This window comes from Salmo salar, chromosome ssa28, assembly GCF_905237065.1.
Source record: "Salmo salar chromosome ssa28, Ssal_v3.1, whole genome shotgun sequence".
NCBI lineage: Eukaryota > Metazoa > Chordata > Actinopteri > Salmoniformes > Salmonidae > Salmo > Salmo salar.
In genome coordinates, this window is record NC_059469.1 from 16,799,331 (window position 1) to 16,817,824 (window position 18,494).

General features: G+C 44.3%; 1 protein-coding gene across 2 annotated transcripts; it reads left to right on the forward strand.

The window, feature by feature from the left end:
- On the forward strand, window positions 1–18,494 carry slc16a3b (solute carrier family 16 member 3b). Of its 2 annotated transcripts, none has more exons than XM_014179807.2 (7): window positions 1–147; window positions 11,778–12,044; window positions 13,671–13,814; window positions 13,902–14,038; window positions 14,236–14,694; window positions 16,152–16,332; window positions 17,420–18,494. In XM_014179807.2, the coding sequence occupies exons 2-7, from the start codon at window positions 11,822–11,824 to the stop codon at window positions 17,674–17,676; spliced, it is 1,401 nt and encodes a 466-aa protein (XP_014035282.1). In that variant the 5' UTR covers window positions 1–147; window positions 11,778–11,821; the 3' UTR covers window positions 17,677–18,494. The 2 variants fall into 2 exon arrangements, with proteins under 2 accessions (XP_014035282.1, XP_014035283.1); XM_014179808.2 differs by having other exon boundaries at window positions 6–160.

Sequence of the window (18,494 nt, forward strand, 5' to 3'; positions counted from 1 at the left end):
CTGAGTTCCCAGTTGTTTTGAACGTGGCATTAGTCACAGCAAATGGGTTTCCAGAAAATCGCAGCCATGCCGAAATAAATACTCACATGAGAAGAGGCGTGAACGCATGGGCCAGATCAGAAGACGCTACAGACAAAGCTTCGTCAGGTAAGAACAACAGGTAATTATTATTTTTTTAAAACATTGGCATGATTAAAGTGTCATACCAGTTGATAATTTTGGGAGACAGCTGTAATTTAAGCACCTCTTTGTTGCTTTATTATTCACAAACTCCCATGGGATAATGCTGCTGATACACTAGCCTGAGATCAAATGTGCCTTTACGTGGTTTCAATTAAATAGCCTGTCGGCTATACTCTTTGGCAGAGAAGCACACGGAGTTGTTTCCATGGAAATTAACTTCCTAAATATGATAGGCTGTAGTTTAGGTTCCGTCATTGACTGGAAATATATATTAATAACATGTATTTGTGTCTGCCTGCAAATTGTCCCCTTTCCTATCAAAGTTATGAAAGAATATTTCGAGACTGTTTTGTAGACTTCCTTGTATTCAAAGCACATCTGTCGCAATATTCACAAACGCTAATAGCCTACTACTTGCTGATGTATGTGCTGTAGCCTACCTTCAATTTTGTTTGGAATGCGATATCAAGTGTGCTTACGTGTGGTCTCAATTAAATAGATTATATGGCGGAGAAGCATGGCGCAGTTGTCTTTAACTTCCTATATGATAGCAATATTCCTTTACATAGCTTAACACACGTATTTTACTCTGCTTACAAATTGGCCTGCTCCTAAAATTATATTATGCCCTAACTGCACTTTACAACTACGTCAACCCTATTGGCTGATATAGCTCAATAATAGTGCTTAATATAACGTGTCACGTGAGAATCTCTGGTATTTTAACCTATATCTTAGGCCATTTTTGTGTATTTGGATCTTGACTAGGGTGGCAAAATTGCTGGGAACGGCATACTCCTTGCTCAAGACTCATGGTTCCATTACATTACACATAAGTCATTGGAAGAAGGTGTCTTCTGTACAGGGGTTTTTGTTAAGAGCCCTGGTGCTAAAATCTGAACCCTGCTTGCAGTAGGGTTTTGGAAGCATAAGGACCTCCTTTCATAGTGAGAAATAAATAATTTTCAAAAAAACAAAGATGCACACCATGTTAATGTTCATCTGGACAAGAGGAATACCTATGTAAGAATGATGTTTATTGACTATAGCTCAGTATTCAACACCATAGTACCCTCCAAGCTCATCATTAATCTCGAGGTCCTGGGTCTGAACCTAACCCTGTGCAACTGGGTCCTGGACTTCCTGATGGGCCGCCCCCAGGTGGTGAAGGTAGGAAACATCACTTCCACTCTGCTGACCCTCAACACTTGGGCACCACAAGGGTGCATGCACAGCCCCATCCTGTACTCTCTGTTCACCCATGACTGCGTGGCCATGCACGCCTCCAACTCAATCAAGTTTGCAGACGACACAACCGTAGTAGGCTTGATTACCAACGATGACGAGACAGCCTACAGGGAGGAGGTGAGCGGCTCTGTGAGTGTGGTGTCAGGAAAACAAACTCTCACTCAACGTCATCAAAGCAAAGGAGATGATCGTGGACTTCAGGAAACGGCAGAGGGTGCACCCCCCCTATCTTCATTGACGGGACCGCAGTGGAGAAGGTGGTAAGCTTCAAGTTCCTTGGCGTACACATCACTGACAAACTGAAATGGACCACCCACACAGACAGTGTGATGAAGGTGCATCAGAGCCTCATCAACCTCAGAAGGCTAAAGAAATTTGGCTTGTCTCCTAAAACCCTCACACACTTTTACAGATGCACAATTGAAAGCATCCTGTTGGGCTGTACTGCCCGCAACCGCAAGGTTCTCCAGAGGGTAGTGTGGTTTGCCCAACGCATTACCGGGGGCAAACTTCCCGCCCTCCAGGATACCTACAGCACCCAATGTCACAGGAAGGCCAAAAAGATCATCAAGGACATCAACCACCCGAGTCACTACCCGTTCACACCACTACCATCCAGAAGGCGAGGTCCGTAGCGGTGCATCAAAGCTGGGACCAAGAGACTGAAAAACAGCTTCTATCTCAAGGCCATCAGACTGCTAAACAGCCTTCACTAGCACATTAGAGGCTGCTGCCTAGAGGCATAGACTAGAAATTACTGGCCACTTTAAGGAATGGAATACTAGTCACTAATAGTGTGTGTGCTGTTATCTACGCTGTAATCTACGCTATCTTAGTCACTTAATGTTTACATATCTTGCATTACTCATCTCATATGTATAGTATATACTGTATTCTACTGTATCTTAGTCTGTTCCACTCTCACATCACTCAAACATATGTGTATATAGTCTTAATTTATTCCTACTTAGATTTATGTGTATTTTGGGTATATGTTGTGAAACTGTTAGATATTAATGCACTGTCGGAGCTAGAAACACAAGCATTTCGCTACACCCGCAATAACATCTGCTAATCACGTGTATGTGACCAATACAAATTTAATTTGATATTTCAAAGTGCTAATTAGTTATCTAGCATTCGCCAAACATCTGTGTGTAAGCGTAACTCGGGAAGTGTACATTATTTTCTTTAGGAATGTAGTGGAGTAAAAGTTGTCAATTATAACTAGTAAAGTACAGATACAGCCCCCCCCCCCAAAAAAAATGTATTTTTACTTAAGTGCTTTACAACACTGGGACCTCTGTACAAGTAGCCATTAAATAATTTTTTTACGTTTTTACAAGTGTCGGCTGCCACTCAATTCCATAGATGTGATTTGCATTTAGTGGAGTTGAAAATTCTCAGCTAGGCTATAGCCTACACTACACTGTAAAGGTGAGGGAGTGAATTTGACAGTAACTTACAGGCAGCTCGTTGGCAAGTATGGTTTTACAGTGGATTTGGAAAGTAATCAGACCCCTTGACTTTTTGTTGCATTACAACCTTATTCTAAAATTGATTAAATCATTTTGCATTGATCATCCTTGATGTTTCTACAACTTGATTGAAGTCCACCTGTGGTAAATTCAATTGATTGGACATGATTTGGAAAGGCACATGCCTGTCTATATAAAGTCCCACAGTTGACAGTGCATGTCAGAGAAAAAAAACAAGTGATGATGTCAAAGGAATCTGAGACAGGATTGTGTCGTGGCACAGATCTGGGGAAGGGTGCCAAAATATTTCTGCGGCATTGAAGGTCCCTAAGAACACGGTGGCCTCCATCTTTATTAAATGGAAGTAGTTTGGAACCACCAACACTATTCCTAGAGATGGCCGCCCGGACAAAGTGAGAAATCGGGGGAGAAGGGCCTTGGTTAGGGAGGTGACCAAGAACCTGATGGTCACTCTGACAGCTCTGGAGTTCCTCTGTGGAAATGGGAGAACCTTCCAGAAGGACAACCATCTCTGCAGCACTCCACCAATAAGGCCTTTATGTTAGTGGCCAGACGGAAGCCACTCTATAGTAAAAGGCACATGACAGCCTGCTTGGAGTTTGACAAAAGGCACCTAAAGACTCAAACCATCAGAAACAAGATTCTCTGGCCTGATGAAATCAAGATTGAACTCTTTGGCCTGAATGCCAAGTGTCACGTCTGGAGGAAACCTGGCACCATCCCTAAGATGAAGCATGGTGGAATGGTTATTTTTTTTTCTCCCAAAAGAAGGCTGTTGAGCCTTCTTCACCACGCTGTCTGTGTGGGTGGACCATTTCAGTTTGTCCGTGATGTGTACGCCGAGGAATTTATAACTTTCCACCTTCTCCATTACTGTCCCGTCGATGTGGATAGGGGGGTGCTCCCTCTGCTGTTTCCTGAAGTCCACGATCATCTCCTTTGTTTTGTTGACGTTGAGTGTGAGGTTATTTTCCTGACACCGCACTCCGAGGGCCCTCACCTCCTCCCTGTAGGCCGTCTCGTCGTTGTTGGTAATCAAGCCTACCACTGTAGTGTCGTCTGCGAACTTGATGATTGAGTTGGAGGCGTGCATGTCCACGCAGTCGTGGGTGAACAGGGAATACAGAAGAGGGCTGAGAACGCACCCTTGTGGGGCCCCAGTGTTGAGGATCGGCAGGGTGGAGATGTTGTTTCCTACCCTCACCACCTGGGGGTGGCCCGTCAGGAAGTCCAGGACCCAGTTGCACACGGCGGGGTTGAGACCCTGGGTCTCGAGCTTAATGACGAGTTGAGGGTACTATGGTGTTAAATACTGAGCTGTAGTCGACGAACAGCATTCTTACATAGGTATTCCTCTTGTCCAGATGGGTTAGGGCAGTGTGCTTGCGTCGTCTGTGGACCTATTGGTGCGGTAAGCAAATTGGAGTGGATCTAGGGTGTCAGGTAGGGTGGAGGTGAAATGATCCTAGACTCGTCTCTCAAAGCACTTCATGATGACGGAGGTGAGTGCTACGGGGCGATAGTCGTTTAGCTCAGTTACCTTAGCTTTCTTGGGAACTGGAATAATGGTGGCCCTCTTGAAGCATGTGGGAACAGCAGACTGGGATAAAAATTGATTGAATATGTCCATAAAAACACCAGCCAGCTGGTCTGCGCATGCTCTGAGGACGCGGCTAGGGATGCTGTCTGGGCTGGTAGCCTTGCAAGGGTTAACACGTTTAAATGCTTTACTCAGGTTGGCTGCGGTGAAGGGAGAGCCCACAGGTTTTGGTAGCGGACCGTGTCGTTGGCACTGTATTGTCCTCAAAGCGAGCAAAGAAGTTTAGTTTGTCTGGGAGCAGGACATCGTGGTCCGCGACGGGGCTGGTTTTCTTTCTAACAAACTAGTTTTGGCAAGTCGGTTAGGACATCTACTTTGTGCATGACACAAGTAAATTTTCCAACAATTTGTTTAGACAGATTATTTCACTTATAATTCACTATCATTCCAGTGGGTCAGAGGTTTACAATCGTTAAGTTGACTGTGCCTTTAAACAGCTTGGAAAATTCCAGAAAATGTCATGGCTTTAGAAGCTTCTGATAGGCTAATTGACATCAATTGGAGGTGTACCTGTGGATGTATTTCTAGGCCTACCTTCAGACTCCGTGCCTCTTTGCTTGACATAATGGGAAAATCAAAAGAAATCAGCCAAGACCTCGGGGGGGTAGTCCTCCACAAGTCTGGTTCATCCTTGGGAGCAATTTCCAAACGCCTGAAGGTACCACGTTTATCTATACAAACAATAGTACGCAAGTATAAACATCATGGGACCACTCAGCCGTCATACCGCTCAGGAAGGAGACGTGTTCTGTCTCCTACAGATGAACGTACTTTGGTGCTAAAAGTTTAAATCAATCCCAGAACAACAGCAAAGGACCTTGTGAAGATGCTGGAGGAAACGGGTACAAATTGTATATATCCACAGTATAACGAGTCCTATATCGACATAGCCTGAAAGGCCGCTCAGCAAGGAAGAAGCCACTGCTCCAAAACCGCCATTAAAAAAGCCAGACTACAGTTTGCAACTGCACATGGGAAAAAATATTGTAATTTTTGGAGGAATGTCCTCTGGTCTGATGAAACAAAAATAGAACTGTTTGGCCATGATGACCATTGTTATGTTTGGAGGAAAAAGGGGGAGGCTTGCAAGCCGTAGAACACCATCCCAACCGTGAAGCACGGGGGTGGCAGTGTCATGTTGTGGGGGTGCTTTGCTGCAGGAGGGACTGGTTCACTTCACAAAATAGATGGCATCATGAGGAAGCAAAATGATGTGGATATATTGAAGCAACACCTCAAGACATCAGTCAGGAAGTTAAAGCTTGGTCGCAAATGGGTCTTCCAAATGGACAATGACCCCAAGCATACTTCCAAAGTTGTGGCAAAATGGCTTAAGGACAACGAAGTCAAGGTATTGGAGTGGCCATCACAAAGCCCTGACCTCAATCCCATAGAAAATGTGTGGGCAAAACTGAAAAAGCGTGTGTGAACAAGGAGGCCTACAAACCTGACTCAGTTACACCAGCTCTGTCAGTAGGAATGGCCCAAAATTCACCCAACTTATTGTGGGACGCTACCTGAAACGTTTGACACAAGTTAAACAATTCAACGGCAATGCTACCAAATACTAATTGAGTGTGTCAACTTCTGACACACAGGGAATGTGATGAAAGAAATACTCTCTACTATTATTCTGACATTTCACATCCTTAGGATCACCACTTTATTTTAACTGACCTAAGACAGGGAATTTTTACTAGCATTAAATGTCAGGAATTGTGAAATTGAGTTTAAATGTATTAGGCTAAGGTGTATGTTAACTTCTGACTTCAACTGTAAGTCAATACATTGCATTCAATGCTAAAAGATTAGTGTCAAGGTATAGTCTGAGTCTTTCAACAATTTACCCATTGCAGCTTTATCACCACCTTTTTTGTTGTTGCTGTTTGTCTGTCCTGAGATGGAAAATGTCACGGTCTTATTTTAGGAGAGCTGATAGTCGTGGGCTTGCGGAATGCTGCATTGTGAGGGGTCGGGGCACACTGCTATAGAAGGGTGAGGCAAGTGGAGAAGTATGTGTTTGCCTGTTGGTTGGGAGCCAGGCGGCTACACATGACACTGGAGTAGTTCATACAGTAGACATGCATGCGTGCACACCTCCCGTCCCATTCAGAGAGTTACAGGCACTTTGCTACAGATGCAATGCTTTGAAATGTGATGACTACTTTGATTCATCTTGTCTTTTTTTTATTTTTATGGATTCTGCAGTGTTGCTGGCACAAAGGCTTGCTTGCCCCCCCGACGCCTCACACCATTTGAAAATCCACAAACCAGCAGAGCCCTCCCCAGCAGCATAGCTCTGGGGCCCGTACACTCCGCCCCCTGCATCTCATGTTTCCTGATCTTCCACATTACCTGTTGGGGCATGCAAAAATGTCAATTTACTATGCAGTCCCTTCACCTTTTGGCTATGCATTACCTAGGCCCTCCAACATATAGTTCCCGAGTCAGCCCCAACCCTAGGCCTGTACACCATCCACCAAGGACAGAAAACAACCCTTACAGCCTGGAACAACATAAAAGATGCGTCACTCCTCCCAACAGGACAGACACCCCCCCCACACTGATGGATCAAGGTGTGACACCTATCCGTTCGTAGCGATAGCCCTGTGAATAATCCCCGCTGTAGATGGATCAGCAATACACTTCTCTATGGGAGGCTTATACACCGAGCACCAACATCCTCTCAGAGAAGAGCCCGGGCCCATCTGTCCCATTGCCCTCAGCCCATGCAGATGGTCTTTCTGAGCCACCTTCAGTCATTGCGTACAGATTTACACCCAGCCAATTCTTGCAGGTCACCCTAGTTAGTGAACCCCACTCACAAGCCTGGCCCACAAGCAACAGGTCAGCACACTGTTCTGGATGAGTTGGTTGTGAAGGAGTGGCTCCTCCATTATCCATGCTCCTGTGAAACATCTCTGAACAGAGTTTTATTTTATTTTTCTCCCACACCTCCGAGCACAGCACGGTAGAACAAAGTAATGGCTGACATATCGACTTGCTCAACATTCAACAAGAGCAAGTGCCTGTCGTAACCAAGATCTCCTGCTCTCCTCAGAACTGCCCAAACAGTCTCTCCAGCACACCCCCTGCTGGTACAGAACTCTCTGTGCAGCTTGTATACAGGCTTTCACTCTGGACACCGTCACCACCAGCCCTTGGCCCCCCTCATGCAAAGGGAGGTCTAACACTGCTGTGCGTGTCCAGTGTTGACCAAAATAAATCTGCCAGAATCCTCTGCAGTGGCTTGACGAGACTGTGGGTGTCCAACACCATCAGCCTGTGCCAGAGCATTGAAGCGGCAAAGTTGTTAGCGACCAGGACCCTTCCCCTGAAAGACAGTGGCAACAAGTATTGAGTCTTCAGATCTGAAAAAGTTCCTCAAGTTTTATCCCCCTCGGCAGGTAATAATATGAAATATTCAAAAGATTAACAATAGCTGGCGAAGGTGGTTCCATCAGTGGCGAAGATTTACCTCAATCAATGCATATGACAAATCCAGAACCAGCAAACAGACCAGCTGGCTAATCTTTTGAATATTTCAGGTTATTACCTACCGAGGGAGATTAACTTTGCCTGGTGATGGTGGCAGATGAATGGCACAACAATTTCCGAAATTCGTCCGGATTAAATTCGGGTCATTTTACACAATTGTATTATTTTTTTCTTCAACCTAATTTATTTGAGTCAAACAGTTTGTCCATAAGTCATAAAAGTGGTATACTAGTTGAAGTTTACATTAAAGTATATGTATTATGTACAAGGTCTATGGACGTGTCGCATTACCAAAACACTTTCAAGTTCCTGTAAACTCCAATCAGTAAATGGTTTTATTCACCCATGATGCATCATCTAGAGGAGTAATCTTTAGATGAGCACAAGTTAGGTTAATTTATTTGCATACACTGAGTGTCTAACCCTGATGTGATCCCCTCTTCTCTATTATTGCTGACTTAAGTACACATCACATCAAACTAACAGTGAACCGCTTACTTACGGGCCAACAATGCAGAGAATGAAAATAGAGAAGAGTAAAACATGTAATAATAGATACTCAATTATTAACAGTAACTTGGCTTATACAAGGGGTACCGGGTCGACGTAAAGGAGTAAAAGGTAATTGAGGTACAGTGCCTTTAGAAAGTATTCACACCCCTTATTCTACATTGTTAGACCGAATTCAGCATTTTATATATATATATATATATATATATGCTGAATTCGGTCTAACAATGTAGAATAAGGATATATATATATATATATATCTATATATATAATCCATCATTGGGAAATTGAAAAAATATGGAACTACACAGACTCTGCCTAGAGCTGGCCGTCTGACCAAACTGAGCAACCGGGCAAGAAGGACCTTGGTCAGGGAGGTGACCAAGAACCCAATGACCACTCTGACAGAACTACAAAGTTTCTTGGCTGAGATGGGAGAACCTGTAAGAAGGACAAGTCTCTACAGCACTTCACCCATCTGGGCTTTACGGTAGAGTGCCCAGAAAGAAGCCACTCCTGAGAAAAAAACACATGACCGCACGCCTGGAGTATTCAAAAAGGCACGAGAAAGACTGATCATAAGGCAGAAGATTCTGTGGTCTGATCAGGGGAAAAAAAGTAACTCTTTGGCCTGAATGCAAAGCGCTACGTCTGGCTAAAGCAAGGCACAACTAATCACCTGTCTAACACCATCCCTACTGTGAAGCATGGTGATGGCAGCATTATGCTACGGGGGGGATTTTCAGAGGCAGGGACTGGGAGTCTGGTAAGGATAGATGGCACAATGAATGGAGACAAATATGAGAACCTGCTTCAGAGTGCAAACGATCTTAGACTGGTGAAAAGATTTATGTTATGGGGACGGGGGGGTGTCGGTTGGTCCGATCAGCGTTGTCGTGCCTTCTTCACGACTGTGTTGGTGTTAGACCATGATAGATCCTTAGTGATGTGGACACGAGGAACTTAAAGCTTTCAACCTGCTCCACTACAGCCCTGTCGACGTGATTTCGAGCCCCACAGTGGTGTCATAATACCCATAAAACCTAGCGGTCAAGCAGGAAAATGTTTACAATCGTTTTTTTCCACCATGCATTTTTCCCATAGAGGATTTTAGAAAAACTTAAGGGCTGTGTTTTTGTGTAGACTTACCCTGGCATGACATTTTGATAATCGTGTAAATCTCTCTCGAACAAGGTGACTTTAATTAATATATTCGGCTCTATTTACTCTGATTTGAAATGCTAATCAGCATCCAAGTAGACATTATGCAAGACTACAAATCCCTGCAAGCTCCTGCACGTCCTCTTTAGCTGATACTGTTGCTGAAAGGTATTGTGTAATTTTTTTTTAACTTGCCCAAGACATTTCACATAATTGTGAATTTTATGAAATGTAACCAATGTATTCATTACTAAATGTAGTTAACATAGTTTAATCCAGAGATTCTAACCTTTTGCCTTGATTCGGCAGTCTCATCCAGAGCAACATGGCATTTGTAGTTCTGTATGATAGCCACGTGAGCAGTTCATTGCGTTTCATTTTTGGGGGGGGGGTAAATACAGGCAAATATATTTATCAAAATGTCATGCCAGGGTAAGCCCACATGAAACGCAGCCCTTATTTTAAGTGTTTCTAAAATCACCTTTGGTGGGGACAAAAAATGATGCTGGAAAAATGATTGGAACCATTTCCCTGTTTTGACCGCTTCGGTTTTAGGGTATTATGATTCATACTGTGGTACTGCAAACTTAATGATGGTGTTGAAGTCATGCGTGGCCACGCAGTCGTGGGTGAACCGGAGTACAGGAGGGGACTAGGCACACACCCCGGAGGGCCCCCTGTGTTGAGGGTCAGCGTAGTGGATGTGTTGCCTAAACTCAACACCTGGGGGGCGTCCCATCAGGAAGTTCAGGATCCAGTTGCAGAGGGAGGTGTTCAGTCTCAGGGTTCTTAGCTTGGAGGGCACTATGGTGTTGAACGCTGAGCTGTAGTCAATGAACAGCATTCTCATGTACTGTAGGTGTTCCTTTTTGTCCAGATAGGAAAGGGCAGTGTGGAGTGCGATTGATATTGCGTCATCTGTTGGGGCGGTATACAAATTGGAGTGGGTCCAGGGTGTCTGGGATGGTGTTGACGTAAGCCATGACCAGCCTTTCGAAGCATTTCATGGCTACAGATGAGTGCTACGGGGCGATGGTCATTTAGACATTATCTTGGCATTGATCTTGGGCAGTGGGACTTTGGTCTACTTGAAACGTAGATATTACAGACTGGGTCAAGGATTTGCCAAATGGAGGGTGAGGGAGAGCTGTGTGTGTGGAGTGAAGGTGGTGGTGATTTAATAATACATATTTTTTTACTTCTAGTTGCACAGGTGACATGCTGATAGAAATGAGGTAAAACAGATTTCAGTTTTCTTGCATTAAAATCACTGGTACAGCAGGAGTGCTGCCTCTTGATGAGCATTTTCTTTGTGCTTATGGCCCTATACAGCTTGTTCTCGTGCAGTCTTAGTGCCACTTACTGCCAGCATCGGTTTGTGGTGGTAAATGGACAGCTACGAAAAATATAAAGGAGAAAATTGTATGGTCAACGGCTTATCATGAGGTATTCTAACTCGGGCGAGCAGAACCTCAAGACTTTCACCAGCTGTTAAGCAACGCACACCACCCACTTTAAGCTTACCTGACGGTGCCGTTCTGTCCTGCCGATGCATAGGGGGAAAAAAATGCTAGAATATTGTCCTTGTTCAGCCAAGTTTACGAGAAACATATGCTATTACAGTTCTTCAGGTCCCGTTGATAGAATAGTCTCGAACAGAGCTCGTACAGTTTGTTCTCCAGTGATTCTACATTCACCAATAGAAGAGCGGGTAGAGGCGGATTATTTACTCGCCACCGTAGTTTCCCCGGGGTACCCGGATGTCGGCCTCTATCGCAGTCTCTTTCTCTTCTGAGTGTCTGGTATTGGGGCCTGGTCTGGGGTGAGCAGTATGTCCTATACCGCAGACTCATTTAAGTAGAAATCTTCATCCAGATCAAGGTTGGTGATCACTGTCCAGAAGCTCTCTTCGGTTATAGGAAACTATGACGGATACATGATGTACTATAAAATTTAAGATCGGTGCCAAAAAACACACAAAATGGCAGAATTGGTCAGGAACCTGTAAAATATATTCCACCGCCATTCTTTTAAAATCATTCCTCCGTTGTTTCTTTTTCTCTCTGTTCTGACCCAAGTTGACAGAACAGAAGGTTGAGGGAATATCCTAGCAGAGAGGATCATGGGAGGAGCCGTGGTAGATGATGAGCCTAGTGATGTCAAGGCACCAGACGGAGGTTGGGGCTGGGCCGTGCTGGCCGGAGGGTTCGTCATCACTGGGTTCTCCTACGCCTTCCCCAAGGCCGTCAGTGTGTTCTTCAAGGAGTTGATCAGGGAGTTCGGAGTGGGATACAGCGACTGTGCATGGATTTCTTCTATACTGTTGGCCATGCTCTACGGCACAGGTACGTAGTGTGTGTGTGTGTAGGGGCCAAACCGTTGATAGCCCCCCACTAACTGACCTAGCACGCAGACCCCAGATAGCATATGTGACTCACCACCTGGATTTGGTCTTATGTAGCAACAGTTGAAATAGAGCTACAAAATGTTAAGTCATACACTGCATTTTTGAGGAACAATGGGAAAGTAATTGTTTGTCAAAATTAGAAACGTGAACGCATAATAAGCCATTTGATTTTTTTTAAATTTATGTACAGGAAATGAGCTTTTAGATTTGCTTATTTTATTTTATCGGCATCAATGAGGAATGAGTAGGGTCAGCTATACCGTAAGGACCCCTTCATGTCCTCATTACATGTAGTGCAACAATGGTCTGTAAAGTTCTCTACATTTTAAAAGATTTAAACACACAATATTGGAATCACCATGGTCTCAACCATAAACTGTCAACTAATCTTCCTGATGGATTAAGTTCAAATATGTTAGATTTAATTACGTTTAAGAATCATTAAGCAACTGAGGGAAAAACAAAATTGCTATTGTGTACACCACTTGAATGAAGTGTCATTTGTGTCTAACTTCAACTCCATCAGATTGCTTTTTATTGGGGATTTTCAAATGATTGTATTGAACTGTCTTATGTACCCTAACCAGTCAGGCTTCAAGACGGGTCACTCAACCAAGACTGCTCTCCTCTGTCATGGAGGCTTTCTGCACTGCCAAAGCTGACTCTCTGTTCCACGTACTCTCACTACTGGTGGTCTAAAACCGAGCCTTGGGGGACATCTCCACTTCTCTCCATACACCAAATCACTCGGCTCTGTCATAGCTTCACATGGTTTCTCCTATCGTTGCTATGTGGATGACGCCCAGTGACATCTCTTCTCTGTCTTGTCCTGTTTTTTCTTACCCAGCGCTGGATTGTGTTTTTCTAGTGTAGAATTGAGCAATCCATTTTTAAACACTTGTTGGACAATAATTGTAAAAATGAAATGCCTTTTATGGTGTCTGAATGAGTTGCGATAAACGCAGTTAGTCTTTCAGGCATCCCTGAGCTATAAAACGGCACATTTGTTTCTCTGCACCATGGCACAAATAAATTCTGAAATCCTGGTGGGTGGGCCTTGTGCGGGGCCCTGCGAAACTGCGCTACGCCACTGCCCCTACTTCATTGTCCACCATAGATTTTATCTTTAAACTCAAGACTCGTCAAGAGACGAGCTCCTGTTATTTCATGTCCTGTTGTAGCTCGTTCCAAGTGGAAGGGTCAGAGTACTGGAACGTTTTTTTTATATATATATATAAAAAAAAAAATTATTTTTTAACCCTGCTTGTTCTGGCCTAGGGTACAGTTCTGACTGTGTGTTTCACTGTTCTTGTGGGGACCAGAACCACAAAAATAGTAAACAAACAATTGGACCAACTGGGGACATTTTTTGTCCCTACGAGGTCAAATGCTATTTCTAGAGGGTTTAGGTTGAAGGTTAGAATTAGTGTTAGGGTTATAATTACGTTAAGGGTTAGGGTTAGGTTTTTGGGTTAAGGTTAGGGGAAATGGGATTTTGAATGGGACTGAATTGTGTCCCCCCACAAGGTTAGCTGTACAATACTGTGTGTGTGTGTGTGTGTAGGTCCACTGTGTAGTGTGCTGGTGAATAAGTTTGGGTGTCGGCCAGTGATGATGGTGGGAGGGCTCTTTGCCTCCTTGGGAATGATCCTGGCCTCCTTGGCCACCAGTATCATACACATCTACATCTGTACTGGAGTTATAACAGGTTAGTAAATAAATACACACATCTACCTTTACTGGTGGGTACACCCACACACCCACTTTAAAAAACTGTTTGCCCCCTGTCTGCCAGGTCTGGGCCTGGCGCTGAACTTCCAGCCGTCTCTGATCATGCTGAATCGTTACTTTAGTGAGAAGAGGCCTCTAGCTAATGGACTATCTGCTGCCGGGAGCCCCGTGGCCCTCTGCTGCCTCTCGCCTCTTGGACAGGTACTGCACTTCTCTTCAGTCTCCCCATCTGCAGTTGTAGATCAGTATTATGATGTAGGGAGAAGCATATGAACACAATGAGAGATGTGTGCTACTCTGAAGGATTAACAACACAAAGGGGAAGTTGTATGCTCTGTCGGCGGCATATCAGAGATACGGCTCATCGTTAATGTTTTTCTTCATATTTCTCCCCAAAGGTGCTGCAGTACCACTATGGCTGGAGAGGCGGCTTCCTCATCCTGGGGGGCCTGCTGCTCAACTGCTGCGCCTGTGGGGCTTTGATGAGGCCCCTGGTGGGCCCCAAGAAGACCCAGGACCAGGCTGTGGGTGAAGCAGAAAAAAAACCCAAACCTAAGAAAAAGCTCCTGGATTTTAGTGTATTTAAAGACAGAGGTTTCATCATCTATGCCATAGCTGCGTCCATCATGGTACTGGGTCTTTTTGTGCCGCCTGTGTTTGTGGTGAGCTATGCCAAGGAGATGGGGAATGAAGACACTAAGTCTGCCCTCCTCCTCACCATCCTGGGGTTCATTGATATCTTCGCCCGGCCCACATGTGGGCTGATTGCGGGGATAAAGTGGGTCCGGCCTAGATGTGTGTATCTCTTCAGCTTCGCCATACTCTTTAATGGCATTACCGACGTGATCAGCTCACAGGTAAGTCTGGAACTTGTTTTTATTGATATTATTTGTATGGATGGATGTGTTCTATGGGATGTAAACAATATTTAATCTGTGTGTTGTATCGTTATTACTTTTGGTCATGTGTCTATACAGGGAATGTATGTGGAAACCTGCTCGTCGAACATATTATTCCAAAATCATGGGCATTAATATGTATTTGGTCCCCCCTTTGCTGCAATAAGAGCCTCCACTCTTCTGGGAAGGCTTTCCACTAGATTTAGGAACATTGTTGCCATGAGCATTAGTGAGGTCGTGCACTGATGTTGGGTGATTAGGCCTGGCTCGCTGTTGGCGTTCCAATTCATCCTTAGAGGTGTTCAATGGGATAAAGGTCAGGGCTCTGTGCAGGCCAGTCAAGTTCTTCCACACCAATCTCGACAAACCATTTCTGTATGGATCTCGCTTTGTGCACTGGGGCATTGTCATGCTGAAACAGGAAAGGGCCTTCCCCAAACTGTTGCCACAAAGTTGGAAGCACAGAATCATCTAGAATGTCATTGTATGCTGTAGCTTTAAGATTTCCCTTCACTGGAACTAAGGAGCCAAGCCCGAACCATGAAAAACGGCTCCAGACCATTATTCCTGCTCCACCAAACTTTACAGTTGGCACTATGCATTGGGGCAGGTAGCGTTCTCCTGGCATCCGCCAAACACAGATTTATCTGTCGGACTGTCAGATGGTGAAGTGTGATTCATCACTCAAACGTGATTCCACTGCTCCAGAGTCCAATGGTGGTGAGCTTTACACCACTCCAGCTGATTCTTGGCATTACACATGGTGATCTTAAGCTTATGTGCAGCTGCTCGGCCATGGAAACCCATTTCATGAAGCTCCCAACGAACAGTTCTTGTGCTGACGTTGCTTCCAGAGGCAGTTTGGAACTCGGTAGTGAGCGTTGCAACCGAGGACAGATGATTTTTACACGCTTCAGCACTCTGTGACCCCGTTCTGTGAGCTTGTGTGGCCTATCACTTCACGACTAAGACTTTGTTGCTTTTAGACGTTTCCACTTCACAATAACGGCACTTACAGTTGACCAGGAAAGCTCTAGCAGGGCAGAAATTTTACGAACTGACTTGTTGGAAAGGTGTCATCCTATGACGGTGCCATGTTGAAAGTCACTGCTCTTCAGTAAGGGAATTCTACTACCAATGTTTGTCTATGGAGATTGCATGGCGGTGTGCTCGATTTTTATACACTTGTCAGCAACGAGTGTTGCTGAAAAGGCCGAATCCACTAATTTGAAGGGGTGTCCACATACTTTTGTGTGTGTATATATAGTGTATTATTGTGGACACTGCAGCCTTTGAGACCCGGAGCAATTGTATCCATAGAATTTGAATGATTAATCAGTGATGGTCATTAATATTTCTCAGGTCATATCATGTTGTGAATTATTTAACCAAGGGTGTTGCTTCTCTTTTGGCAGGCGACAGACTACCCTGGTCTGGTGGTGTTCTGCATCTTCTTCGGGCTCTCTTACGGGATGGTGGGGGCGCTGCAGTTCGAGGTTCTCATGGCCATCGTGGGCACCAAGAAGTTCTCCAGCGCTTTAGGGCTGGTGTTGCTCATGGAGGCTATCGCTGTGCTGGTGGGACCGCCTGGAGCAGGTCAGTACACACAGGGAGAAGGTTTAGGGTTATGGCTAGTGTTGGGGTTCAACCAGGCTGTGGACATGAAGCTAGGGTTGAGCCATAATGTGGACGTGAAGTTGGGGTTTAGCCGGGGTGTGGATATTGAGTTGGGATATGGATAAGGTTACGCTTTCTAGAAGATCTACGCACACGCAAGATTTGGTGCGTCGGAATGTTTTTTTCTAACGAAAGGCCTTGTAATACACTTTTTTTTTACTACCTGAAAATTGAGACATGCCGTATCATTCCTTCTGCAGCCATGGGGGCAGTGTTGTCACTTGCTTCCTTGATCTTATTTATAGGCTATTCATCAAAGTTGCCTATTTTGCATTGATAACAAAATCATCTCAGCGACTGTTCAAACAGTAAACCAAACAACAAGAATCCACCCAAAAAGGTGTTTAGTTTAGAAGTAATAAATAGTGATTACACCCTATTGTGAAATTGTAGAACCTGCTGTAGCCAACTAGCTTAGCCATGTGCTTTTGTCTGCCTGACCAAAACATGACTTTCTATTTTTAGCTGATTATGGGACTGAATACACAAGCAGCATATCAAACTGGGATAATGTTTTAGGTTTGACCAGCAAGCATAATATTTGCCAGGGCATAATTTGTAAATTATAAATTTAATTGATTAATTTCACATGAATTTGTGGGAAGCTAAAAAGGCTAGCTAGCTTGCTCTATTTTTTTGCCTCAAAATCCATGTGGACTTGGCGTTATGGATACACTTCCGAAAAAAGATTAGTCAGAGTGCAGTATAAATGCAGAATGCTACAAATAACATTTTTTTTTACTGCAGTAATTTAGCAGTGTAGCTGCAGCTAGAGTACAGTTATTCTGCAATTACTGCATCCAAAATACCACAGTTGACTGCAGTTTCAAACCTGCGTTCTTTTGTAATGTTAGGGTTGAGCCGGGGTGTGGAAATGACATTAGGGTTTAGAACCAAGTCTTCAAACAATCAAAGCCAGTATAGCCATTTTAGCTGGTAATAAACTGCGTATGCCCTGAATGTATAATGGGTAATAAACTCTTCTCATACCTCTCCTCTCCCATAGGGCGTCTGCTGGACGCCACCCATAACTACATGTACGTGTTCCTGCTGGCTGGCTGTGAGGTCATTCTGGCCTCCATCGTCATTTGCATGGGCAACTTCCTGTGCATCAAGAAGAAGCCAGATGAGCCTGAGGCCCATCTAGAGAATGGAGCCCCCGCAGAGAGGGAGAAGCTCAACAGCCTGCTGGAGGCGGAGGGAGGAGAGCATGAGAGGGCGCAGCCGGCAGGGGGGAGGGGCGGCGCCGCAGAGGCAATATAGGGAGCGGAAAAGAATAGAGGGGTGGGAAACCTAGAGACAGCTCTGTGATGGAGAGAGAAGGGATATTTGTTAATTGATTTTAGAGAGAGACTGACGAGCTTCATTAAACACTACCAATAGGGATGGACATAAGAGTACACACGCTGGTGGAGGGAGGAACGAAGGGATGAAGAGAAGGATGGATTGCAGTGTGCTGTACATGTGGTGTATGCTTTAATGTACACAGCAAATTGGCCAGTGTTACCTAGTGTTGATTTTTCAGTGTAACATTTTTTTGTGTTGATTCCGGAGTAAAATTAACTCTAAGGGTTAAATTGACACCGAGTGGTGTAATAGAACCTAAGTGTCTGTTAATAACCGATGTTGAACCAAAACCACGGCCATCATGTTTCCCAGCAGGTGATTTTTAATTGTAATTCTTTAAGAGTTTTGTATGTACATTGATTAATGTTGTGCTACTCAAATATAAATTCCATACATTTTTCTAAACTAATCCAATATGTTACTTGCACCCATTACTGAAATGGTTGTCCAGTTTAAATGCTTTAGGTACTCTCATATTTTAGTCTTCCTAACCCTGGCAGTCATTCTGAATAAAAGTTGGGTGAATACAAATTCCTAATGTTGGATGTTCCCACTCTGGCTGAATTCCAATTGGAATTACACATTACATTGCAAGCCAGCATAAATGTGACTTTCAGGCTTGATGTGGCCTGTAAACCATGAGTTTTTGGCCACTGTATTGGGGTAAAACTAGGCCCTCAACATAAGGCCTTAGGAAGTATGTATTGTTATAAAGAATTACATTTGAATGATAA

Excerpts from the sequence above, each read along its gene's own strand:
- slc16a3b (XM_014179807.2), top strand. The coding sequence starts at position 11,822 with ATGGGAGGAGCCGTGGTAGATGATGAGCCTAGTGATGTCAAGGCACCA. Across the intron at positions 12,045-13,670 it reads GGCCATGCTCTACGGCACAG|GTCCACTGTGTAGTGTGCTG; the intron begins GTACGTAGTGTG and ends GTGTGTGTGTAG. Across the intron at positions 14,039-14,235 it reads GCCTCTCGCCTCTTGGACAG|GTGCTGCAGTACCACTATGG; the intron begins GTACTGCACTTC and ends TTCTCCCCAAAG.